Raw genomic sequence first — 26803 nt, forward strand, 5'->3', positions numbered from 1 at the left:
ACATTCGTCCCGTGTAAATGGACGTTTAGATTGTCAAAAACGGCGTCCAAAACTGGGAGACTGGAATGGCGGCAGAGAAGAGCAACTGCAGGTAATACGTCCCCCTTTTCCGTGCAGCTGGGCTTATAGGGGTCATTCCAGGACAAACCAGGTATAATTATATAGCAATTAAACAGGAGGTAAGCTGCATGTACCCAATGAAAGATTTCTCTGATTTAGGCCGCCTTCACACGGGCGACAAGGTCACGTTGCTACAAATCACATGTATGTGAAGCCCGTGCTTTCCTATAGGTTCCTTCACACATGCGATGTTTTGTAGCATGCAGAATCCCAACCCAAAAACCTTGTGGATCCGGCGATATGCATGCGGCTCGTGAGGTTTTGTAGCCCATGTTTCGCTATGGAGCCTTCCTCTCTCTTGCATCACATCGCATTAAAACATGATTTTTGTGTTATGCGATGCAACTTTGACAGTAGGAAATCCTACTATGCATGTTCACGTAAAAACGCCTCACATCCACGGGTTTCACATGGTGGGGAGCTCGATATCGCCCTCGCCAGGGTGAAGGAGCTCTTAGGCCAAGAAACTTTTACGCAGTTTGCAAGGTGTTTTTCTGGCAAACCGCCCCATCCCTTCTGTGAAGTATCGGTCCTCCGGCACATGAGAGGATCGGCAAGTGTTTCCCATTGTTTTCAATAGGAACCTCACATCCCGCTCGCCTGCAGCTCGCACGGTGTGCGATGTCTTTTACTGTCCCCTTGAAAACAATGGGCGCTGCGTTTTGAGGAACGTGGATACAGCATGTCACTCGCTCATGTATATTCGCGTATGTTTTGTGAGACACACCAAACTTGCGTGAGATTCTGGGCCGTGTGAAACCAGCCTAAGGCCACATTCATATACCATGTTTCCCCGAAAATAAGACACTGTCTTATATGTTTTCCCCAAAAAGGGCACAGTGTCTTATTTTCGGGGGGGGGGGGGGGGGGCTTTTACTTACCTGGTCCGCGGTGTCCCGATTGTTTCCAGCGGTGGCGCGGCGTCCTCCTGGTCTTACAGATGCCTTCTACTGGCGACGGGGCTTTACATACCCCGCCTCCAGCAAAGCGAGCGCTGTGATTAGCTAATCGAGCGCTGGCAGCCAATCATAGCCGGCGCTCGATGAGCCAATGACAGCCATTCAATGATGTCATTCACTGAATGGCTGTGATTGGCTCATTGGGCACCAGCTGCGATTGGCTGCCCGCGCTCGATTTGCCAATCACAGCACTTGCTTTGCTGGAGGCGGGGTATTCAAAGCCCCGTCGTCATCAGAAGGCAGCTGTAAGATGGAGGACACCACCATAACACCGCTGCCGACGGGGCATCGCCGCTGCCGCTGCCACCGCCAGCCATGTGAGTTTTTTTTTTTTAAGTGGGGCACCCAGGATAGGTCCTATTTTCTGGGGAGGCCTTATATTTCAAGCCTCCCTTGAAAACCCGATAGGTCTTGTTATCGGGGCAGGACCTATTTTCGGGTAAACATGGTAGGTGTATTTGGAGGCGTAACATTTGCATGCACAATACGAAGTGAATAGAACCCATTTATTTCAATGTGTTTATTCACCGCACATTTTCCTACGTATTTTGGGAGCGCAAAAATAAACAAAAAACGCAGTATGCGCTATTTTCCTGCACATTTGCACACCAAAAATTTCCATAGAAGTCAATGGGGAGGGGCGGATGCGCAAATGTGTGTAAAATATGCTAGGAGATGCGTGAGACACTGCGTAATTGCGCAGGTAAAATAACACATCTGGAACTCATTAGACTAATTAGCCGTTTCATGAATTTTTTTTTTTGACGCTCGCAAATGCACATGCCTCGCACGCTAAAACAGTGCAGCAAAACACGTAGATGTGCGCACAAAAAGGCAACGTTCATGCTACTCTCATGTGCGTGCAAATACGTGTACGCTCGTGTGAATTCGGCCCAACATCCAGGACTTGTAGGACCACAATGTAGCCTGCTGTGTTCTTGCCCTGAACTATGTGCTGCTCCACACGAGGAACCTTCCAGAAGCTTGTACAATAGAGGTTAGTGGACACTGGGCGGCTCACTAATCTGCTGAGTAATAAGGGCGCAGCAATAACAGCAAGCGGAGCAAAGACCCGAATAGTGCAGAGCAGCCAGGGGGCGTGGCTCCGCGCGGGGGCGGGGCTAGCTCCTACAAAGTCCGCGGCTCTTCCCGGAGTCCCCGCAGCAGTACTCAGCTTCAGCACCATGCCGGAGGTGGAGCTCTTCCTAGACCCGATCTCTTCGCCCTGCCGCGGTGTATACTTCTTCGCCAAAGCCAGCAAGATCCCTTTTAAGAACAATGTGGTGCAGCTAGCCAAAGGTCAGTCCGGCGGGGGATGGGCTCCTGTATAAGGGGAGGAGGCAGAGGGGGTCCTGTGGTCGGAGTATGTCAGCTGGCATCGCTAACGAGTAGATTGCAACATATACCTGCTCATATGCAGTGAATGAGGGTACTTTGTATCTGTATTTGGGCAGTTAGATGGGTGGGGAATCACCCTTGTCCTGATTTAAATGGCTATTAACCCTTTCTATTCCAGCTTCCCTGCCACCAGCACCTCCCCAGCTCTTATTTACTTTGGGTGGGAACGTGTACTGTAGATTCCATTTACTAAAGCTTCTCTGCTTGTGGAATTGAAATCTCTGCATGCTGTGATTTGCTGTGACTATCTGCGGTGAGCCTATCTATTAGGCTCACAATGTATCCTTTTTTTTTTTTAAATGAAGTTTCGCACGCATTCCATGGCCTCATTGTTTGTTGTTTGTTTTTTTTTTATAAAGTTTTAGGCGTCCTGCACACAAGCGGATTTCCACTGCAAAATCCCGAGCTGGATTCTAGCAGCAAATCCAGCCCATAGCATGCTATGGCAAAATGTGATTTCCTGCCCAGGAGTGGAAGTCTATTGCAATATTTCCCCCAGAACTTTTCCAGTCCTGTGGCCATAGTGTGGATGCCCATACTGCCTGGCACAGCACTGTGATGTAATACAAAGGTTGGGGGGGGAGAGAAATAAACCCTGTGTAAATGAGCTCTAGGAGATTGTGCCCATCAGAATCCTACATCTGCGTCAGGACCTCCAGCCCGAGGCTCCATCACAGGTGCGGCTGAAAATACTGGACGAAAAAGTGCTGCATGCAGAGACCAAAAGTCAGCTAGCTGGACTAAAAGCGAATGGACTCCATTATAGTCAATGGGTTATGCCTGGCGTAGTCCAATTGTGTCCGTAGACAAACGTTTGGCTGTAGGGATTCCCCTGCCTTTCTCTGTTCAGGGAGCAGGAAAAAGCCCAATCCCCAGATGTGAAAACTGCCTAATAATGTAGACTGTGGCATGGGGTTTACACATAAGGTCCATTTACACAGGGCGAGTGTCGGGCAAACTATGCCTGACACTCGTCCCTGTGTCTCCTGCACGGGAGCTAGCAGGGCTGGGTTACGGAGCAGCCAGCAGGGGGCGGGGCATTGCAGGAGATTTCTCTCCTCTCGCTCCCCTGCCCCCCTCCATTAAGATTACACAGCAGCCTTTCACTACTGAACAGCCGCTGTTTAAACTGCGCGATGAGCTTCATTGCTCAACTTTTTTTTTGCTGTATAAACGATGAGCTCATCGTGCAATTTAAACAGCGGCCGTTCAGTAGCGTACGTCCGCTGTGTATCTCAATAAAGAGGGGCGGGGGAGCGAGAGGAGAGAAGTCTTTCACTGCCCCGCCCCACTGCTGGCCGCATCGTGTGAGCCAGTTCTGCTAGCTCCCGTGCAGGAACGCGGAGACACAGGGACGAGTGTCGGGCATCGTTTGCCAGACTCTCGTCCTGTGTAAATGGGCCTATAGTCATACAGAGGGAACCGATGTCAACTTGTCACAGAAGGTTATCTATACTTAAAGGCATTCTGTCATTGTATTCATGCTACCTGAACCACAGCAGGATGAACCTCAGACTATTGTTCCTGTGAATGCCTTATTCTAGATATTAACAGGGGTTCAGAATAGATGCAAAGTTTGATGCTGAGCTGATACAATGACAGAATCCTCTACATTTAGATGACCTTCTGTGACAAGTAAAGATGTTACATCTGACATGACTATGTACATACATCCCATGCCACAGCCTAGATTAGGATGCTTTCACACCTGTGGATTCTGGCAGATCTATCAGCACTATATAAATGCTTATCATGTGTCACGTCTGTATGAGCGCTATATGAGGGTATTCTACTCGGATTCATTAGGCTGCATGTGACCAGCTATAGCAAGTCTTGCCATATTTACTCCATGTGCCCTCTGAATCCTAAAATGTAGTACATATTGAAGACAACAATTTGCACTTTCACATACTGAGACTGTCTAGAGGTCCATTTAGACAGAACTATTCTCGCTCAAAGCAGTCTTTTGAGCGATAGTCGTTGTGTGTAACTGTACTGACATCGTGCAGTTTTCGTTTAGCAGTTGCTGATCGCTGTCTTTCAGCATGCTGAAAGACAACGATCCATGCTGAAAGAGAACAATCAGCCTTATTAAGAATTCACAGCGGAATACAGCTGATACTATTTCAGCTGTATCCCACTCTGAATACAGCCGGGGTATGAAGAACACAGCGGTCCAGCTGTATTCTGCATACCCCGCTTGGAGCGCTCAGCTGTTCTACAGCTATTGGCCCCGCTTGTGTTCTGCATACCCCGCTTGGAGCGCAAAGTGATCGCTTAGCGTTTGAGCGATCACCTTGCCGTGTAAATGTACACAACGATTAATGCTCAAAAGACATCTCATGAGCCAGAATCGTTGTCTAAACCAGGCTTAAACGTGCCTATCTTTCAGTTTTTTGCCGAACTACTCTGTTTTCTCTGTTTTGAAAGCCATCATTCAGCAGAACAGCTGATAAGACGGACCACACTGTGTTCTGCCAGGGAAGAGCTGACAACAGCTGACTACATTGTTTCAGCTGTCAGCCCCCCCCCCCCTCTATCTGCACAAGATCAAAGGGAATGTAATCAGAACAGTGGATGGTACTAATAGGCATTATTAGTACCAAGTAGTTTATGCAAAAGCCATCTTTTGAGCAATCATCTTTGAAGTGTTAATGCACCTTACCTGATACAGCTGCATAGCTCTCTACATAATGGCGCTATCTGTATTACCCATTTCTTTTGTTGCCTTTCGCTGCTCAGTGTTTGATTAATTGTTTATTTTGCAGTTTTACTGTCTTTCTACATATTGTCAAATATTGTAATTATTTAGACTTCCAAATAAAGTTTGGGTTTTTTGCTTTTCTTCTTCTTGCACACGGTGACCCTTCAGGGTGGTATTTCTGGTAATGTTCATGATTGCAGATAATATTTTTCCTCTTTCTTTAGGAGAACACTTAACTGAACACTTTGGCAAGTTGAATCCATCTCGTAAGGTACCAGCTCTCAAGGATGGAGACTTCACAATGGGGGAGAGGTAAAGAATCTAATACTCTGAAGGGAATGTGTGATCTGAATATGGCCCACTCTATTTCAGGCTGCATTCCCACGAACGTATATCTGCTCGGTTTTCACGCCAAGCCGATATACGTCGTCCTCATGTGCAGGGAGGGGGGGGGGGGTGGAAGAGCCAGGAGCGGGAACTGAGCTCCCGCCCCCTCTCTGCCTCATCTCCGCCCCTCTGCACTATTTGCAATGGAGAGGCGGGGCGGGGCCAATGTCCAGGAATTAGCCCTGCCCCGTTCCACCTCTCCCTATTGCAAATAGTGCAGAGGGAGCGGGAGCTCAGTTCCTGCTCCTGGCTCTTCCATTTCCCCCCCCCCCCCCCCCCCTCCCGCACATGAGGATGACGTATATCAGCTCGGCGTGAAAACAGAGCCGATATACGTTTGTGGGAATGCAGCCCACAGTGGGATTTCTTTTCCAAACTGACCACTAATGGTGCATTTAGGTGGAATTATTATTCACGCTACTTGTTCAGTTTAAAATCAAGCCAACGACTGAACAAGAATCGTGAGGATCTCGTTTGTTTTGTTTAGCCGCCATACAAACCCTGCCAGTTCATGCAGTTTATACACTAATCAATTAGTATTTCAGCTAGGAATGGTGAACGAGACGTGAACGATTCTCCACAAGAACTGCGCAGTCTAAACAGGCTGCAGGAGCTGGTGGGGACGTCACCAGCTTGTTTGCTCAAGCAGTTGATGATCGGGTCCTTCTCGTTATGCCTAATAGGTTGACTCTTTGTGTTCTGTAGAGATCGCTTCTCGTTAGTACATGTGGGATTATGCTGAAGGGCAACACAGAATCCAACACTAACAATAGCAAATGCACAGCCTGGCCTTCTTTGTACACGCTCAGCAGTGGTGCCTCTTGGGGAACCCCTAACAGAACTAGTATACTTTTTTTCTTCACTTCTCTAGTAAGTCCCAGACCGCCATAAAGACTGCACTCAGCCATGACTCCCCTCTCCACACTATCCTCAGCCTACTACAACCCAATGAGCCTGTCACTAACTCTCCCATAGTGCTAGTGTTCAAAAGTTATAATGGCACCACATGCCTCCTGCTATAGCCTCCAAACTTTGGAACTGCTCTGCTGAATTTGGGACATTGGGATACATAAATCGGTGTTGGGATGTCTGCAAGATAGTGCAACAATGATTGTAGGCGTACATAATAAATGCCTTCTCCGATTGGGATAGTGTGGACACAATGTCGCATGCTCTATATAGTTACTAAAACTCAAACATGACTAGAAGAAGACAGATTATTGGAGTCTCTTGCCTTAAAGGCCAATATTGCCACCATGTGTATACAACTGGTATATGCCACTGTAAGTGGCTGCAGTACTACTCTATCAAGTAATCAGGTGACATGCCTTAGCCTGAAGTCCTTCACGTTCCCCTCTCTGCTTTCTGGCCCAGACCTCCATGATGACTTTCTTCCAGCCATGACTTGTCTCTGTAATGTTCGCAACATGAGATCTCTTTGACTTCTTGCTTTTTCAGTACCCCATCAACATTTTCCCAACTTGTACAAACTCTCCATCCTGCTGCTACCTCCAATTCTGTGCCTGTTTCTGCTCCTGTTAATGTGGCATGATGTCTTAAAATACTATAGCTCAGAAGTGTCATAAATATGATTAACTCAAAAAGTTCCCCCACAGGCACAATATACGGCACCATGGTTCACTGTGCTATCTTCTGTACCTCACAAGAGCTGCCTAGATAACCCTGTCAGCTAAGTAAACCCACGATTCTTGTTTGCCAGTGTGAGCTGGACGTCATTACCAGCTTGTTCGCGCTCGGGTAGCGTGTTTTAGACTGAACGATCAGCGCTTAAACGAGCTGGCTAAAACTGAGGAGTAAACTAGAATCGTGCTTGTCCTTCAGACGTTGGCTTGCATTTAAACTGAACGGTTATTCTTTCAATAGTTTGAACAAGTGAATCGTTTTGTGTAACGCAGCAAAATGGTGCCCTCAATTGGTATAGATTCCCCCTTGGTAGTAGTGACCACACTTAATAGTGCCGCCTGCACACAGATGGATTTTTGCTGTGGAATCTGCAGTGGGTGTCCACACTATGGATCTGCAGCAAATGCCATCCATAGCATGCTATGGAAAAAATACTTTCCTGCACACTTGCAGAAACCAGTTGTGATAGAGATGTATAAAATTTGTGACAAGTCAAGGTTCACTTGCCTCTGGATCGCCATCCACATGGTTAGGAAGTGGCGCACATTGCACGCAAATATGCTCCAGCAACAGAAGATTTCTTTAACTCTGGCTCCTTCAGCATTTATTCACAGCATATGACACAAATCATACACAGTCCATTGCTTGGGGTTCACAACCAACAGGGCGCTGTCACTAACCCCTCCTGGGGCACCTGGAGGGCATCTTCCTACATCAGACCGGGTGACAGATCCAACTGGACCTCAGGCTCCAAGTTCCTGATGCAGCTCCCTTCACCGCCTCTCTGGCTCTCTCAACCAGCGTCTGTCTCTGGCAGGAACTGGCTCTTTTATAGCCACTTCCTGCTACACCCATCAGGTGTTAACCTTTACCTTTCCTCTCTCTAGCTACCAGACTGCCTATCTAGCACCCTCTGCAGGCCAGTTGGACATTGCCCTGCTACAAAATATATAATATATGTTATAATACCTACCCCCCTTCCCATGCCAAATGGAGCTCAGCCTCCGCCTCTTTAGTGCTGTAGTGAAGGAGATCCCTGCAGCTGCTAACATGATGCAATGACATCCTAGTGCTGGAGACCCATTCCAGTGTTCTCATTGGCACTTGACCCCAGATGATCCAATGCATGGGGCTAAAGATTCAGGGCTTAAGCTCTGAATACCTGTTGCTAGCATCACCCCTGACAAACAGACCTGTTGCAGTGCCACAATGAATTTTACTTGGGGGCAGACAAAAATCTATTAAATACATACCAGTGGGTGAGATTAGTTTTCAAGTCTTGTCCTTCCGGCTTGTACTTCTAACTGCTACAGAAAGTCTTGCATCTTATTCTACGTGTAAATATATACTTTTTTCTTTCCCCAGCTATGCAATCATCTTTTATCTCATTAGAAAGTTTAAGACCCCTGATCATTGGTACCCATCAGACCTCCAGAAACGGGCGCGTGTAGATGAGTACCTTGCTTGGCACCTCACTACTGCTCGTTCAGGTACTACCAAGCTGTTTTGGCTCAAGGTAAACATGTCTTTTAAAGTGGGATGTGCTTCCCCCCCCCCCCTTCCCTTCTCCCCATGCAACAATGTAAATGAAGTCTCAAGTATTCCATCAATACATCCAGAGAAAGCATTCATACTTGGTTTGTAGGGGTGGGGTGTTTGTCCAGTGTCCTGGAACTACTAAGAAGATTAAGGAGGGGGAAGCCGAGACTAATGTATGCTGCAACTGACCGGGATAAAGCCACTAACAACCAAAACGCTGTTGGAGGAGAATTACTGTCTTAAAGGGGATTTCTTAAGTTAGTGGAAACCCCTGTCACCTGGTTCCCATGGTATAAAACAAATCAGCAGTTCTCCCTTGTTCATGCGCCACCTGCTCTAACCTCCACTGTCTGTTTACAGACATCTGTGACAGCAGCCAATGACAGTGCTCAGCCATAATCGTTGATCACTGTCACTGGCTGCTCCAGCTTGTTGGTAGGCGGGCTCGGCATGCAGAGTGACATCACAGGGAGAATGGAGCTGGTTGCGGGGGACAGATGGGGGAGCAGGTAGAGGTGAGTAACTGTGCATTTATTTTATACCATGGGGATCTGATAACGAGAGGGTGTCCGGAACTCTGACAACCCCTTTGGCACATGTTCTGCCTGGTCTAGTGTTCAACTTACCACGGTAGCAGAAACTAATTTTTATTTTGGCACATCCAGTCAGACCCTCTTCTACACACCACCTCTTGCTTTACTTCACACCAGTATCTTGCAACAAAATAATGTGTACCTTTGTATTTTGGAAGTCCTACTGGCAATCTACACTCTCAAGCCACATTTTCATACTTGTGCATTTTCGACATTGACTCCCATTTAACAACCTGTGCACAACATGTATGTGCTTCCTCTCTTTTAGTGCAATTTAAGCTAGCACTCTAGCGAAATATAAAAACTGCTATATACTCTGGGCAGACTTGCTAAAGACTTCTGACCAACACTGTTTTAGCCCAAGATTAAGAAAATGCCAATATGAGGGGGGGGTGTTGGTTAGTAAAATATGAATGGTTACATATTGGGATATCTTTCTCCATAGGCTTTTCTTCAAAACATCAGAATACTTGAGCAAAAAGTTACAGTAACACCATGAGGGATATAAATCTTTATTTATAGTCCTATATTACATAGTTAGATTTGATGAACACATCACTTACAGGGGTTTTGTAATTGAAGAAAAATCAATACTTGCCTATTCCTCCCCTGTGAATCTCCTTGCCAGATTTTCTTCTCGCTGATCTTCTCCAGTCCCCCGGGTCACCTCACCTCCAGTCAGCTGGATCCATCCTTCTCTACCTTCTTCCGGCAGGTCACGTCACTAGTGACATAAGGTTCACTGCCTGACAGTAATGCTACATTACTTGTGACGTGGTGTACATTGCCCTGCAGGAAGGAGACTGCAGATAATGGATGCTTCGTTGCTGGAAGAAGAAGAATCGGACAACTGAAGGTGCAGTGACCTGGGGAAACTGCAGGAGACAGGAGAAGATGTAGTAAGAAGGTGAAGGAATAGGTTAGTATTGCTTATTCACCCCTTTCTCCTCCCACCGCGTGCCCCCTACTAATGATAGAACCCCTTTTAACATCAGAATCTCAATGTCAAATCTGCAAAGTTTAGTACATGCAAATGGTGTTGAATAAAACCTTCACTACTGTACAGCATTAAAATATATGGTGCATTTAGACGGGCTGCAGTTAGTAAGGCACGTGTGTTAGAGAAATCCATGCATATGGCCAATCCATCACATAACTAGTTATCTCTTGCTTTTTCTCTAGGCCATGACTCCATATGTCACTGGGCATGAGGTAAACCCTGAGAAGCTAAATGCTGCTCTGTGTGAGTTTAAGACCATTTCGACAGCCATACAAGATGTATTTCTGCAGGACAAACCATTCCTTGTTGGCGATGAGGTCTCTATTGCTGACGTAGTAGCTCTGGCCGATATCTCACAGGTGAGCAAATACTGATCAACCATGATATTAAAGCCACTAATGGGTGACATGAATAACATTAGGTTGTAACAACTGCATCCATCAAGGGGTGGGATTTATTGGGCAGGAAGAGGCCATCACTACTTGAAGTTGGGTTGAAAGAAAAACTAAAGGGTCTAAGTAACCTTGACAAGGACTAGATAACTGGGTGTCAGCACATCTCCAAAATGGCTGGTTATTTTTGTATCCAGTGCTTGGTTCTTACCAAACTAGTCTTTGGAAGGACAACTGGCAAGAGTTATGGGCACCCAAGGCATCCATGATGTGCTACTGGTGCAAAGGCTAGCTGGTCTGCTCTCAGAAGAGCTACTGTAGCACAGACTTTTGAAAGGTAAGCTATTGCTGGTAATGATGGACATCAGAACATATTGCATAGCTTGCTGTAGATTGGGCTATGTAGCCACAGACTGACACCTGGCCACCAGCCAAATGTGTGAGCATCAGAACTTGGACAGTGGAAGGTGGCCTAATCTGATCCTTGTTGTTCTTATGTCGATGGCTGGGTGAACGCCTGTCACTTTTCAGTGGATGAATGGAAGTAGGCAAGCTGGCCAGTCATGTGACTTGCTGGGCAATTTTCTGCTGGAATCTTGGGTCCTTGCATTTATTTGGATGTTACTTTGACTCATACCACCTACTGCAGCCCCCGAGCGGAAGCCAGCCATTGTGGGTGAGACCACAGTGTTCTTAAGGTGGTTGTCACGGGTGGCTCTGTGATCGCTCCCCAACAATGGTGGAAGGTGTCCCAGCTCGGTCACACGCGGTGGAAAAAGAACAGGCAGATGTAAACTATAGTGAATAGTCCTATTAGTGTTGTCACGTAACACCAGTACCTCTTTTCAAGTAGACTGTTGCTATGGGAGCTGCCGGAAAAGTTAGGTGGGAGGGAGTTTAGCAGCAGCTCTGCTAAACTCCGTTTCCCCCTCTCCGCCCCTTGCTGGCAAAAAGAGGGGGTAGGGGCTAGTGTGCTAAAGTCCTGATCCCTCAGGTTGTCAGCAGTTGGAGAGGGAGCTTAGCAGAGTTTCCCCCCCCCCCCCCCCTCTCTGCTCCAGCCTATAGAATCTGAAAAGAGCAGTATGGACATTACTCAACTCATCTTTTTCTTTTTCTTCCCCCCCCTCCCCCCAGACGTGTGTATCTGGCCTTCATGTCTTTGAGGACTATCCCAAGTTGGCAGCTTGGAAGCAAAGAGTGAAGGAGGCAGTTGGAGTAGAGCTATTCAAAGAAGCACTGGACGGAATAGCTAATTTCAGGAAGACGGATAAACAAGTTTCGCCAGAGATGAAGGAGAGGTTTAAGGCCACAGTAGAATATTTCAGTCGCTGATAAGTCATTCCAAAAGTTACAAGCTACTTTCCAATCTCTTGTGAAAAAATGCTTTGTATAATAAATATGCCATAACCATCAGTGTGATCTCAGTACATGGTGATATTGCAGAAGTGGTCAGCATTTATTAAAAGTTTTTAAACAATGTATAGGCTTTCATGTTTGGGGTTTTCCGCCTTTCTTATCTGTGATGTTGTGAGTACCTGTGAGTTGGACCTGTTCTATACCACAACTGCCCAAGACTATCTTATTGCTTCTTTGACTGCAGCATCTCTAGTGCAGAGACCAGGTGGAGCACGTGCCAAGATTTGCCAGTAGTGTCAAGAAACAGTCTTTGGTGCCTCTGCCTGTTTCGTAAATACTTGGGGCTCTTACACACAGTATCTGCATATGCAATAGGCAAAGAATAGAAGCCGTTGATTTCAATAGGTTCATTCACATGTACAGGGAAATACAGCAAGCTCTACTTTTGTGCATAGTTTCACCCCAAATGTCTCTATAGAAGTCGGGGGGGGGGGGTAAGTGAATGCACGAGGCATAAGCATGAGGGTGCATTCACACGAACGTATATCGGCTCGGTTTCCACGCCGAGCCGATATACGTTGTCCTCATGTTCCAGCCTAACACCCCCCCCCCCCCCCCCCCCTGCACATGAGGACAACGTATATCGGCTCGGCGTGGAAACCGAGCCGATATACGTTCGTGTGAATGCACCCTCATGCTTATGCCTCGTGCATTCACTTACACGCACATGAGGACGTTAGGCTGGAAGAGCCCAGGAGCAGAAACTCAGCTCCCGCCCCCTCTCTGCCTCCTCTCCGCCCCTCTGCACTATTTGCAATGAGAGGAGGTGGAACAGGGGCGGGGCTAAGTTCCGGTAATTAGCCCCGCCCCCGTTCCGCCTCTCCCCATTGCAAATGGTGGAGAGGGGGCGGGAGCTGAGTTTCTTCTTCTGGGCTCTTCCAGCCTAAAAGCCCCCCTTCCCCCTGCACATGAGGACAACGTATATCGGCTCGGCGTGAAAACCGAGCCGATATACGTTCGTGTGAACGCACCCTGAAAACTGCACAACTTCACAAGAAACATGTGGAACTCATTCGGCTAAATACATTAACTCAGGGAGTGCCTGCCACATGTAAATGAACATGCCCTGTGACATAATGTCAAAACGCATCGCAAGTTTGTGCTTTGCGATTTTGTGCTATGCGTTTTTAACACTAGAAAGTCCTGTTGAGATTTGCGTTAAAAAAAACACAAGTGGGTGGTAGCCCTTAGGGCTCACTCACATGGGAGTATGTTGCCTACATTTGTTGCAAGCCTAAAGGCCCATTTACACTGGACGAGTGTCGGTAAATGATGCCCGACACTCGTCTCTGTGTCTCCATGCTCCTAAGCTCCTGCATGGAAGCTAGCAGAGCAGGCTGGGTCACAGAGCCGCCAGCAGGGGAAGCAGGGCAGTGCAGGAGATTTCTCTTCTCTTGCTTCCCCGCCCCTCTCCATTGAGATAACACAGCGGCTGTTTAAACTGAGCGATCAGCTTCATCGCTGATCGTTCATGCTGCATAAACGATCAGCAATGAAGATGATCGCTCATCATGCACCTTAAACAGCCACTCTTCAATAGCGAACAGCTGCTGTGTATCTCAATGGAGAGGGGCGGGGGAGCGAGAGGAGAGAAATCTCCTGCACTTCCCCGCCCCCCTGCTGGCCACTTTGTGAGCGAGCCAGCCCTGCTAGCTCCCCTGCAGGAGTGCAGAGACACAAGGACGTGTGCCGGGCATCGTTTGCCCGACACTCATCCAGTGTAAATGAGCCTTAATATGTTGCTAAAAGCCCATTGATTTCTATTGGGCCACACACACCTGCCTTTTTTACATGTGCGGAAAAAGACTAAGCATGTATGACACAAGACACATGCCTGTGCGTGAGTCTTTAGATGATGCTCCTCTAGTGGCCCAGAACATCATTCTGGACCCCTCCATATTGTCGTACATGTTTGTCTTATGTAGATGCTCTGTGCAAAGCTGTCATGTCTAATTTTCTGTATGTGTCTTGCACAGCTGCAATGTCTGAAGGGTTAATTATACTAAAATCATTGCTGTGAGTTTGGTTGCATGTTAAGTGTACCTATCTTGCTATGTCATGTGACGTGGTGTGCATGAATCTATAAGTATGACTGATTGGGATCCAGTAGGAAGTTGCAAGTCCATCTTCAGGCTTTTGAGGAGCGCCCATCTAACACCTGAGGGTTTGCTACCACAGAGGCGCATGAGGGCACCATCAGCCCTTGTGCAGCTGAAGATGGAGGAAAAGGAGAGACCGCCGGACAGTATGTGCAGTGCATGGAAGTGAGCCTAAATGGTTTCCCCATAAAGTCCCACGACAAGAGAGCCATAGTAAGTAATTACCCTTGCCAGTGACAAGTGTGTACAGTTATATAATAGTGCAGAAGTCTACTGAACCTCTGAAGATGAGGGTGCATTCCCATGAACGTATATCGGCTCGGTTTTCACGCCGAGCCGATATATGTTGTCCTCGTGTGCAGGAGGGGGGGAGGATAGAAGAGCCAGGAGAAGGAACTGAGCTCCCGCCCCCTCTCTGCTCCTCTGCACTATTTGCAATGGGGAGAAGGGGGGTGGGGGTGGGGCTAATTCTCAGAACTTAGCCCCGCCTCTGCCCCACCTCTCTTCATTGCAAATAGTGCAAAGGGGTGGAGAGGGGGCGGGAGCTCAGTTCCAGCTCCTAGCTCTTCAATTCCCCCCCTGCACATGAGGACAACGTACAGTATATCGGCTCGGCGTGAAAACCGGGCCGATATACGTTCGTGGGAATACACCCCAATACTGAGATTTATTGATTATTCCTGTGCGGCCGTCTGGAGTATAGATCACCATATAGTGGTACCCCCGTAACTGACACCCACGTGTACTGAAGTCTATGAGAGCGGGGTGATCATTATAGCCATTCTGTGGCCATTGACTTTCATGTCAAGTAATCGCTGAATATGTACCAAGTTTTCCTGCACTGTAAACTCTGCATACTGAAGTCCACTGTATTTAATGGAAAAGTCACTAGTAAAGTTTTAGCAGGCCTCCCCCTGTTCCGGAGGACGCAAGGTACTATACACTTGTCCAGTGTCATTAATGCACCGAGCGTGAATGTCTGTGTATGCAACGGTGGCGTCATGAACTGACAACTACAACCCCTTTAATTGCCTGCCGTTACAGGTAACAAGAAAGTTTGTATATAGTTTATCCCTTGGCCCTGTGTATGATTCTTGGCAGTCACCAACATGATCATTTGTATATATTTTTACATAGTTGTTCACCACAACTCCTTTTGGCCTCATTAAAGGGGTTGTCTCGCGAAATCAAGTGGGGTTATACACTTCTGTATGGCCATATTAATGCACTTTGTAATATACATCGTGCATTAAATATGAGCCATACAGAAGTTATTCACTTACCTGCTCCGTTGCTAGCGTCCTCGTCTCCATGGTTCCGTCTAAATTCGCTGGCAGCTTGCTTTTTTAGACGCGCTTGCGCAGTCCGGTCTTCTCCTTTCAGCACGAGCCGCTTTAGTGTGCTCCCCGCTACAGCTCTTCTGCGCATGCGCAGACGAGCTGTCACTGCTCGGGAGCGCGCTGGAGCGGCCATTCTGTACCATCCTCTGTTAGAGGAAGGTGCAGAGCCGCTCAGCTGTCCCGAGAAGCCGCCCAGCTGTCCCGCCGTCCTGCCGCCCAGGTAAGTGATGGGCCGGGGGGGCTGCCGCTGTTCCGGGGGGGGGGGGGGGGGGGGGCTGCCGCTGTGATGGGGGGGGGGGGGGGGGGGCTGCGCCGGTTACCTGCTGCCTGGCGGTGGGTGACTGTGTACCGTGGTCGGCCGCGTTCAATCCCGGGGTCCGGTCGGCGGCCACGGGGCGTCTGGTTGTCAGGGAGACACAGCTGGTAGCGTCTCGGGAGCGCGCACGTCGGGCTACAGCAAGCGATGGGAAAAGAGCCGGCGGCCATCTTGGGAAAATTTTTATAAGTTGCTGAAACGCTGGAACTGTAAGTACAAACCAGCTAGAAAAGTCATTTACAGGGGAGCTTAGTAATGTTTGCTTAATTAGGGGGACTGGGCAAAAAAAAAATTCACTGCTTCCTCGAGACAACCCCTTTAACAGGCTCACCACATTCCCACATGGCAGATTTTTGATGCACATCTGCAGCAGCGTTCACCTCTTCATTTGAAGGGGTGAATTCTGCTCTGGAACCACACCAAACTGCAGGTCTTGATCTGGAGCAGACAGACTTTCCACCAAGTGGGAACACACATTTTGTAGTATAAGGGTGAAAACCGAGCCGATATACGGTGTCCTCAATTCGAGGGGGAGGATGGAAGAGCCAGGAGCAGGAACTGAGCTCCCGCCCCCTCTCTGCCTCCTCTCCACCCCTCTGCCCTATTTGCAATGAAAGGAGGTGGGACGGGGGGGGGGAGCTAAGTTCTGAGAATTAGCCCCACCCCTGTCCCGCCTCTCCCCATTGCAAATAGTGCAGAGGGGCGGGAGCTCAGACCACTGCTCCTGGCTCTTCCAGGCTCCCCCCCCCCCCCCCTGCAGAGAGGGACAACGTATATCGGCCGGGTGTGAAAACCCAGCCAATATACGTTCGTCTGAATCCAGCCTTATACAGATGCAGTTTTACAAGGGCTGGAGAGGAGTTAAAGGAGTTGTCCACAAAAAAGCCTTCTTCACAGGATAGTTGATAAATGTCTGACTGGGACACGCACTTATCATAATAGGGGTTCTGGGTGTCCCCACATGAAGAGAGCAGTGCACACCACCACTCCTTCGCCTCTATAGTACTACTGGAGATAACAGAACCCTGAGACATAGTTATGGTCAACTTCTTAGCACCCTGAATATGATGTACATAATAGAAGATCTCCTGAAGTAAAGTTTTAGGTACAGAGAAGCACAGGATGCATACAGTAAAAACTGTGCAGGAGGAGGGCCACAAACTTAATGGCACCTGTTCTTAAGCTTGAAACAAAATCAAGGTTTCACACCTGCATTGGAACTCATCATCAAGATAGGTAAACTATAGGAGCTGGTGGGATGGGGGTGGACCTAAGTTCTGGAAATAGTAAATAGTGTTGAGGGGCGGAGAGGGGGTGGGAGCTTAGTGCACTGCTCCCTGCCCTTCCAGCCTCCTCCCCCTGCAGAGTGGGACACCATATATCAGCCAGGCGTGAAAACCCAGGCAAAAAAGGGATGTCTGAATAAGCCCTTAAAGTGGATTGAGCAGTTGAGCAGGGTTATGGGCAAGGTTCAATGTTAAACAAAAATAAATAAATACCGTGGCGGACTAGCACACTGCATGTATTGTCTCTCTTTGGAAACCCCTCCTTTAAAAACTCAGTATTAGTGTATCTTGACTCCACCAGGAAGTCCTGGTGGAGTCAAGACTGACAGGGGGGGTGACGCCCCCTGCAGCATATTGGCTGCAAAATAAGGCTTGCCTACAGGTCCTGCCAGGCCAGTGTAACTGTTGTGTCCCGCCTCCCAGGTCATTCCCAGTGCTCGGCGCTCCTGCTGTTCCGTTTGTGCCCCTCATCAGGCAGCAGCTGTTCTGTTGTCGGCACCGCTGTGCTCGGCGGTCCTGGTGTAGCGTCCGCGGGCCCCTGCTCCCCGCTCCTGCTGCCCCATTGGCGGCCCTCTGCTGAGCCCCAGTGCCTTAGGAGCGGTGAGTGCTCATGAGCACCGAGGCGCCGCCAAGAAGAAATGTGAGGCCAGCTGCGGAGTGCCTGTGCCTTTCGAGCGGTGAGCGCTCATCACCGTGTGGCACCGTTCGGAAGGAATCAGAGAGGCGCGAGACAGCTGACACTAGCGCTGGCTGCCCTGCTCTCACTGCAACGGACCTAATTGCGAGTGCTGAGCGGACGACACATGCCGGCCCAGCGACAACATCGGCTAATGGAGCAATGAGGCGGGGGCCACCTGGGAGCTGGGAACGGCCGGTATGCGTACAGTTATCGCTGCACACTGCTTATTGCTGGGCCGCAGCCTCACGGTTACTTTGGTTCTTAGATGTACATTATAACATGTTAATGGTACCATGTAGCTGTGGTTACATGCCAGCATTGACAGCTCATAATGTACGCCTAAGAACCAAAGTAACTGTGAGGCTAAGAATGGCTGCCAGCCATTAAGCAACGTGCAGTGTGCAGTGAGGACCTTGGTACCTTCACTCGATCGGGAGCTGGGGGTGTGACAGAGACGTTCCTCCTGTCAAACCACTAGCTTCCGGTGGCGTCAAGGTACACTAATACCTAAAAACTCTACATTTGCCCCTGCTCTATTACACAAATCAACACCACTTTGCATACATTTTCTTTCAATCCATCTCCTACTATTGACTGAAAGAGAAAAAAAAATCAATCCTTGTAACTGATCCTTTCAAAAATTGATAGAAGTGATGAAGATTGATGCTGGACTAACAGGACCCATCATGATTAGAGATGAGCGAACGTACTCGTCCGAGCTTGATATTCGTGCGAATATTAGGGTGTTCGGGATGCTCGTTACTCTTAACGAGCACCACGCGGTGTTCCGGTTACTTTCGGTTTCCTCTCTGAGACGTTAGCGCGCTTTTCTGGCCAATTGAAAGACAGGGAAGGCATTACAACTTCCCCCTGTGACGTTCAAGCCCTATACCACCCCCCTGCTGTGAGTGGCTGGGGCGATCAGATGTCACCCGAGTATAAAAGTCGGCCCCTCCCGCGGCTCGCCTCAGATGCCTTGTGACTGAGTTAGCTGAGGGAAAGTGCTGCTGCTGGTGCTGCTGTAGGGAGAGTGTTAGAAGGTGAGTGTAGGCTTCAAGAACCCCAACGGTCCTTCTCAGGGCCACATCTATGCGTGTGCAGTACTGTGGAGGGTGCTGTTAGCAGTGTTGCACAAATTTTTTTTTTTTCAAAATCGGCAGTCTGCAGAGCATTGCGCCTTGCAGTAATACTACAGGGACAGAAGTGGTGCTTAGGTAGGGAGAGTGTTAGGAGTGAGTGTAGGCTTCAAGAACCCCAACGGTCCTTCTTAGGGCCACATCTATCCGTGTGCAGTACTGTGCAGGCTGCTGTTAGCAGTGTTGCATATTTTTTTCTTTTCAAAATCGGCTGTCTGCAGAGCATTGCGCCTTGCAGTAATACTACAGGGAGAGAATTGTGTAGGCAGGGCCAGAAGACATATATTATTGATTGAATATAGTCAGTGGGCCCTCCGTTTCCAAAAAAGGGAAAAATTGTATTTGTCCTGCAGTCTTGCGTCAATTTATTTCCTACCTGGGAAAAGTAACCGCTGTGCTGCACTTCATATAACTGCATTTCTGTGCAACACATATCTTATCTGATTGAATATAGTCAGTGGGCCCTCCGTTTCCCAAAAAGGGAAACATTCTATTTGTCCTGCAGGCTTGCGCCAATTTATTTGCTGCCTGTGAAAAGTCTCCGCTCTGCTGCACTTCATATAACTGCATTTCTGTGCAACACATCTTATCTGATTGAATATAGTCAGTGGGCCCTCCGTTTCCCAAAAAGGGAAACATTCTATTTGTCCTGCAGGCTTGCGCCAATTTATTTCCTGCCTGTGAAAAGTCTCCGCTCTGCTGCACTTCATATAACTGCATTTCTGTGCAACACATATCTTATCTGATTAAATATAGTCAGTGGGCCCTCCGTTTCCCAAAAAGGGAAACATTCTATTTGTCCTGCAGGCTTGCGCCAATTTATTTCCTGCCTGGGAAATCACTGGTAATACAGCATGCTGAGGGGTAGGGGTAAGCCTAGAGGACGTGGACGTGGCCGAGGACGCGTAGGCCCAAGTGAGGGTGTGGGCACAGGGCGAGCTCCTGATCAAGGTGTATCGCAGCCGACTGCTGCGCGATTAGGAGAGAGGCACGTTTCTGGCGTCTCCACATTCATCGCCCAATTAATGGGTCCACGCGGGAGACCTTCATTAGAAAATGAGCAGTGTGAGCAGGTCCTGTCGTGGATGGCAGAAAGTGCTTCGAGCCAGCTATCATCCACCCACAGTTCTGCGCCGTCCAGTGCTGCAAATCCAAATCCTGTGGCTGCTACTCCTCCTTCCTCCCAGCCTCCTCACTCCACTACAATGACACATGCTCAGGAGCGGGCAGACTCCCAGGAACTGTTCTCGGGCCCCTGCTCAGATTGGGCAGCAGTGGTTCCTCTCCAAGCAGAGAAGTTTATCGTCACTGATCCCCAACCATTCGAAAGTTCCCGGGGTCCGGGGGATGAGGCTGGGGACTTCCGGCAACTGTCTCAAGACCTTTCAGTGGGTGAGGAGGACGATGACGATGAGACACAGTTGTCTTGCAGTGAGGTAGTAGTAAGGGCAGTAAGTCCGAGGGAGGAGCGTACAGAGGATTCGGAGGAAGAGCAGCAGGACGATGAGGTGACTGACCCCACCTGGTGTGCAACGCCTACACAGGACAGGTCTTCAGAGGGGGAGGCACGGGCAGCAGCAGGGCAGGTTGCAAGAGGCAGTGCGGTGTCCAGGGGTAGAGGCAGGGCCAGACCAAATAATCCACCAACTGTTTCCCAAAGCACACCCTCGCGCCATGCCACCCTGCAGAGGCCGAGGTGCTCTAAGGTCTGGCAGTTTTTCACAGAGACACCTGACGACCGACGAACAGTGGTGTGCAACCTTTGTCGCGCCAAGATCAGCCGGGGAGCCACCACCAACAGCCTCACCACCACCAGCATGCGCAGACATATGATGGCCAAGCACCCCACAAGGTGGGACGAAGGCCGTTCACTGCCTCCGGTTTGCACCGCTGCCTCTCCCCCTGTGCCCCAACCTGCCACTGAGATCCAACCCCGCTCTGAGGACACAGGCACTACCGTCTCCTGGCCTGCACCCACACCCTCACCTCCGCTGTCCTCGGCCCCATCCACCAATGTCTCGCACCGCACCGTCCAGCCGTCGCTAGCGCAAGTGTTTGAGCGCAAGCGCAAGTACGCCGCCACGCACCCGCACGCTCAAGCGTTAACCGTCCGCATAGCCAAATTTATCAGCCTTGAGATGCTGCCGTATAGGGTTGTGGAAACGGAGTCCTTCAAAAGTATGATGGAGGCGGCGGCCCCGCGCTACTCAGTTCCCAGTCGCCACTACTTTTCCCGATGTGCCGTCCCAGCCCTGCACGACCACGTCTCCCGCAACATTGTACGCGCCCTCACCAACGCGGTTACTGCCAAGGTCCACTTAACAACGGACACGTGGACAAGCACAGGCGGCCAGGGCCACTACATCTCCCTGACGGCACATTGGGTGAATTTAGTGGAGGCTGGGACAGAGTCAGAGCCTGGGACCGCTCACGTCCTACCCACCCCCAGAATTGCGGGCCCCAGCTCGGTGCTGGTATCTGCGGCGGTGTATGCTTCCTCCAATAAAGCACTCTCCTCCTCCTCCGCAACCTCTGTCTCGCAATCAAGATGTGTCAGCAGCAGGACGTCGCCAGCAGTCGGTGTCGCGCGGCGTGGCAGCACAGCGGTGGGCAAGCGTCAGCAGGCCGTGCTGAAACTACTCAGCTTAGGAGATAAGAGGCACACGGCCCACGAACTGCTGCAGGGTCTGACAGAGCAGACCGACCGCTGGCTTGCGCCGCTGAGCCTCCAACCAGGCATGGTCGTGTGTGACAACGGCCGTAACATGGTGGCGGCTCTGCAGCTCGGCAGCCTCACGCACGTGCCATGCCTGGCCCACGTCTTTAATTTGGTGGTTCAGCGCTTTCTGAAAAGCTACCCACGCTTGTCAGACCTGCTCGTAAAGGTGCGCCGGCTCTGCGCACATTTCCGCAAGTCCCACACGGACGCTGCCACCCTGCGGACACTGCAACATCAGTTTAATCTGCCAGTGCACCGACTGCTGTGCGACGTGCCCACACGGTGGAACTCTACGCTCCACATGTTGGCCAGGCTCTATGAGCAGCGTAGAGCTATAGTGGAATACCAACTCCAACATGGGCGGCGCAGTGGGAGTCAGCCTCCTCAATTATTTTCAGAATAGTGGGCCTGGTTGGCAGGCATCTGCCAGGTCCTTCGAAACTTTGAGCAGTCTACCCAGGTGGTGAGCGGCGATGCTGCAATCATTAGCGTCACCATTCCTCTGCTATGCATCTTGAGAAGTTCCCTGCAAACCATAAAGGCAGCCGCTTTGCGCTCGGAAACAGAGCCGGGGGAAGACAGTATGTCGCTGGATAGTCAGAGCACCCTCCTGTCTATATTTCAGCGCATTCAGGAGGAGGAGGAGGAGCATGAGGAGGATGAGGAGGAGGGGGAAGAGACAGCTTGGCCCACTGCTGACGGTACCCATGCTGCTTGCCTGTCATCATTTCAGCGTGTATGGCCTGAGGAGGAGGAGGAGGAGAAGGAGGAGGAGGAGGATCCTGAAAGTGATCTTCCTAGTGCGGACAGCCATGTGTTGCGTACAGGTACCCTGGCACACATGGCTGACTTCATGTTAGGATGCCTTTCTCGTGACCCTCGCGTTACACGCATTCTGGCCACTACGGATTACTGGGTGTACACACTGCTCGACCCACGCTATAAGGAGAACCTTCCCACTCTCATTCCCGAAGAGGAAAGGGGTTCGAGAGTGTTGCTATACCACAGGACCCTGGCGGACAAGCTGATGGTAAAATTCCCATCCGACAGTGCTAGTGGCAGAAGGCGCAGTTCCGAGGGCCAGGTAGCAGGGGAGGTGCGGAGATCGAGCAGCATGTACAGCCCAGGCAGTGCAACAGTCTTTAAGGGCCTGGACAGCTTTATGGCTCCCCAGCAAGACTGTGTCACCGCTCCCCAGTCAAGGCTGAGTCGGCGGGAGCACTGTAAAAGGATGGTGAGGGAGTACGTAGCCGATCGCACGACCGTCCTCCATGACGCCTCTGCCACCTACAACTACTGGGTGTCGAAGCTGGACACGTGGCCTGAACTAGCGCTGTATGCCCTGGAGGTGCTTGCTTGTCCTGCGGCTAGCGTCTTGTCGGAGAGGGTGTTTAGTGCGGCTGGAGGAATCATCACAGATAAGCGTACCCGCCTGTCAACCAACAGTGCCGACAGGCTAACACTCATCAAGATGAACAAAGCCTGGATTTCCCCCGACTTCTCTTCTCCACCAGCGGACAGCAGCGATACGTAAGCAATACGTAGGCTGCACCCGCGGATGGAAGCATCGTTCTCTCTCACCATCCAAAACGGGGACATTTCTGCTTCATCAATCTGTGTATAATATTCCTCCTCCTCCCCCTGCTCCTCCTCCTGAAACCTCACGTAATCACGCTGAACGGGCAATTTTTCTTAGGGCCACAAGGCTCACTCATATAATTTTTCTAAAAAATTTTTATACGTTTCAATGCTCTTAAAAGCGTTGGAACTTTAACTTGAAACAATTTTTCGTTAAACTGGGCTGCCTCCAGGCCTAGTTACCACTTAAGCCACATTAACCAAAGCGATTAATGGGTTTCACCTGCCATCTTGGTTGGGCATGGCCAATTTTTACTGAGGTACATTAGTACTGTTGGTACACCAATTTTTTTGGGCCCTCACCTACAGTGTAATCATAGCAATTTCTATGTTCTTCGCCTGCACTCATGGTACAGAAAGGTGTGTGGGGTTGGCCTACACTTTAGCTACATAAATGTAACTTGGGCCTTGGCTATACTAAGGCTACTGAAATGGAACTAAGACTGCGCTCCCACTATATTGCTGCTTCGGAATTGTTACTGGTGCCTGTCTTGAGTGCTACTATTACTGAAATGGAACGAAGACTGCGCTCCCACTATACTGCTGCTTCGGAATTGTTACTGGGGCCTGTCTTGAGTGCTACTATTACTGAAATGGAACTAATTCTGTGCTCCTCCTATAATGATGCTAGTGATATGTTAGTGGGGCCTGTCCTAATGCTACGGCTGAAATGTTACGAATTCTGGGCTCTGCCTATACCGCTGCTAATGGTATGTCTGTGTGGAAACAGAGGCTTCCCAAAGACATGATGGCGGCGAGGCCATTTCCCACCAACGCGGTTACTGTTAAGGTGCATATAACCACGGACACGTGGAGAGGACACGTAGTGCCTCAAAAACATCCCCCGCCACGGCCCACTTAATCCTGGCCACATTCCGAAAACCAACAAAATAAAACCGCGCTACTAGGTCCGCAGTCACCACCACATTACCACCAACGCGGTTACTGTTAAGGTGCATATAACCACGGACACGTGGAGAGGACACGTAGTGCCTCAAAAACATCCCCCTCCTCCTCCAACAATGAAAACATTCTTGGCAAATTCCTTTGCATTGGTTCGTCTGGTGGCAGTCCAAGAATTTCACCTTTACCGACACAACAAGAGAGCCCCCCCACCATCCCCCCGCCACGGCCCACTTAATCCTGGCCACATTCCGAAAACCAACAAAATAAAACCGCGCTACTAGGTCCGCAGTCACCACCACATTACCACCAACGTGGTTACTGTTAAGGTGCATATAACCACGGACACGTGGAGAGGACACGTAGTGCCTCAAAAACATCCCCCGCCACGGCCCACTTAATCCTGGCCACATTCCGAAAACCAACAAAATAAAACCGCGCTACTAGGTCCGCAGTCACCACCACATTACCACCAACGCGGTTACTGTTAAGGTACATATTACCAGTCTGACTGGGGCATGCAGACACCTTGACAGAATGAATAGTGTGTGGCACATAGGTTCCCCATTGCTATGCCCACGTGTGCAGCTCCTGATGGCGGTGGCACAGGATTATATTTCTCATTGCTTCTGTACAGCATTGTGGGCTATCGCCCCACCACTTTTAAAGAATGTCGCTGCCTAGCCGTGCCAACCCTCTGCAGTGTGTGCCTGCAGTTCCTCCTCATGGCAGACGCACTTATAAATAGACATGAGGGTGGTGTGGCATGAGGGCAGCTGAAGGCTGCGCAGGGACAGTTTGGTGTGCGCTGTGGACACTGCGTCGTGCAGGGGGGAGGGGGGTTGGGCAGCATGTAACCCAGGAGAAGTGGCAGCGGAGTGTCATGCAGGCAGTGATTGTGCTTTGTTGGAGGTAGTGTGGTGCTTAGCTAAGGTATGCCATGCTAATGAGGGCTTTTCAGAAGTAAAAGTTGTTGGGAGGGGGGGGGCCCCACTCTTGCCGGTATTGTGGCTTAATAGTGGGACCTGTGAACTTGAGATGCAGCCCAACATGTAGCCCCTCGCCTGCCCTATCCGTTGCTGTGTCGTTCCCATCACTTTCTTGAATTGCCCAGATTTTCACACATGGAAACCTTAGCAAGCATCGGCGAAATACAAAAATGCTCGGGTCGCCCATTGACTTCAATGGGGTTCGTTACTCGAAACGAACCCTCGAGCATTGCGAAAATTTCGTCCCGAGTAACGAGCACCCGAGCATTTTGGTGCTCGCTCATCTCTAATCATGATTTTTTTTCTTTAAACATAAAACATACTACAAAAACTTTCTATTCATGGATTGGATGCAGTTCACATAGGCTGTTTACATATGACAACTTTTGTTTTTACATGATCCATAATGTTCTGTTTGATGTATCTGCTATGATCTGTTTTTTCTTAGCCTCTTTTACTTATGTTTCCATGAAGGGATAAATAGGACATAACATCTCGCCTCTGATCATTTCTTGTACTTAAAAAGGGTGCATGTGATTGAAACAAAAAGCCTTGTATGTTGTATACAGTACATGCGTGTATATTTTGTACATAAAACCACAATTTTTCATGTGTGCCTGTGTCTTTAAGAAGAAGCATGTAGTTAAGAGGCGTATCAGGGTTTAACCAATCAGTTGCTTCCAGCCCGTCCTTTACTGCAGGCAAGATCAGCTGCCTTCGCCTCCCTGTGTGCAGCTTCAGCTCATCATGCCTTTCTTGGATTTTGATACCAGCCTTTCCCAGCAATGTATACCGGAGGATTTTGCTGAAAAGCTCTGTTCCGCTGCTGCATCAATTTTGGGCAAACCTAAAGACGTGAGTAACTGTTGGGTAGTGCGGTGTATTCTGAACTAGGCGCTTCCTACAACAGGCTGAACTTTGCACTGATTTAAAGGAACACCAGTAAGAACGTCGAAACTGGGATGGATTTCCAGCGTCTCCCCCATGCAGAGTGCGCCAGATTTGTATGACATCAGGTGCAATCATAGCTGACCATAGACTGAAAAAGATTACGCCTCCTAAGGAAACAATGGTGTTATATGTTACTCCATCTGATATTGTCGACTGGTTGCTGTAACTTCCTGTAGCTTTATCATCTAAACCACACATGTCAAACACAAGACGGCCCGTAGCCTGATTTTATGTGGCCTGTTGGCTGTGCATAAAATGTTAACCATGGGTTATCCAGACAGCGCCCGCCGGGATACATCGGGGTCGTGATCTGACCCCTGTGTGGAGGCCGGCGTAAATGTAGGCACAGTTCTTATGCGTGCCGGCCACTACACAGGGGTTGGAGCAGCGTTTCCACTCAGACCCCGGCGTATCCCGGCGGGCGCTGCCTGGATAACCGCTTTAAAGGAATTCTAGTCACCCCACCTGCAGCTCCCATCCGGCAGTGCAGTAGAGTCTATGATGGACCTCTGCATCGGGATCGGAGGTCAGTGGTCACAGACTCAACAGCGCTTGCCATTGCCAGACTGGAGCTGTAGGCGGAGTGAGTGGAATG

General features: G+C 49.6%; 2 protein-coding genes across 2 annotated transcripts in view; both read left to right on the forward strand.

Annotated features, from left to right (window-relative positions):
* Positions 1 to 2225: 2225 nt before the first annotated feature.
* On the forward strand, positions 2226 to 12217 carry LOC136627996 (glutathione S-transferase theta-3-like). The gene is made up of 5 exons (XM_066603555.1): positions 2226 to 2378; positions 5406 to 5493; positions 8578 to 8728; positions 10527 to 10703; positions 11871 to 12217. Exons 1-5 carry the CDS (start codon positions 2264 to 2266, stop codon positions 12066 to 12068), a joined length of 729 nt encoding a protein of 242 aa, XP_066459652.1. The 5' UTR covers positions 2226 to 2263; the 3' UTR covers positions 12069 to 12217.
* A 13716-nt stretch (positions 12218 to 25933) lies between these two features.
* The window catches only part of LOC136627998 (D-dopachrome decarboxylase-B-like), an 8174-nt gene continuing 7304 nt past the window's right edge, over positions 25934 to 26803 (forward strand). The window contains exon 1 of the mRNA XM_066603558.1: positions 25934 to 26112. Coding sequence (XP_066459655.1) covers positions 26005 to 26112 — 108 coding nt within the window. The 5' untranslated portion in view covers positions 25934 to 26004. The remainder of the gene's footprint in view (positions 26113 to 26803) is intronic.

The sequence above is a fragment of the Eleutherodactylus coqui genome, chromosome 5 (assembly GCF_035609145.1).
Source record: "Eleutherodactylus coqui strain aEleCoq1 chromosome 5, aEleCoq1.hap1, whole genome shotgun sequence".
In the NCBI taxonomy this organism is placed as follows: domain Eukaryota; kingdom Metazoa; phylum Chordata; class Amphibia; order Anura; family Eleutherodactylidae; genus Eleutherodactylus; species Eleutherodactylus coqui.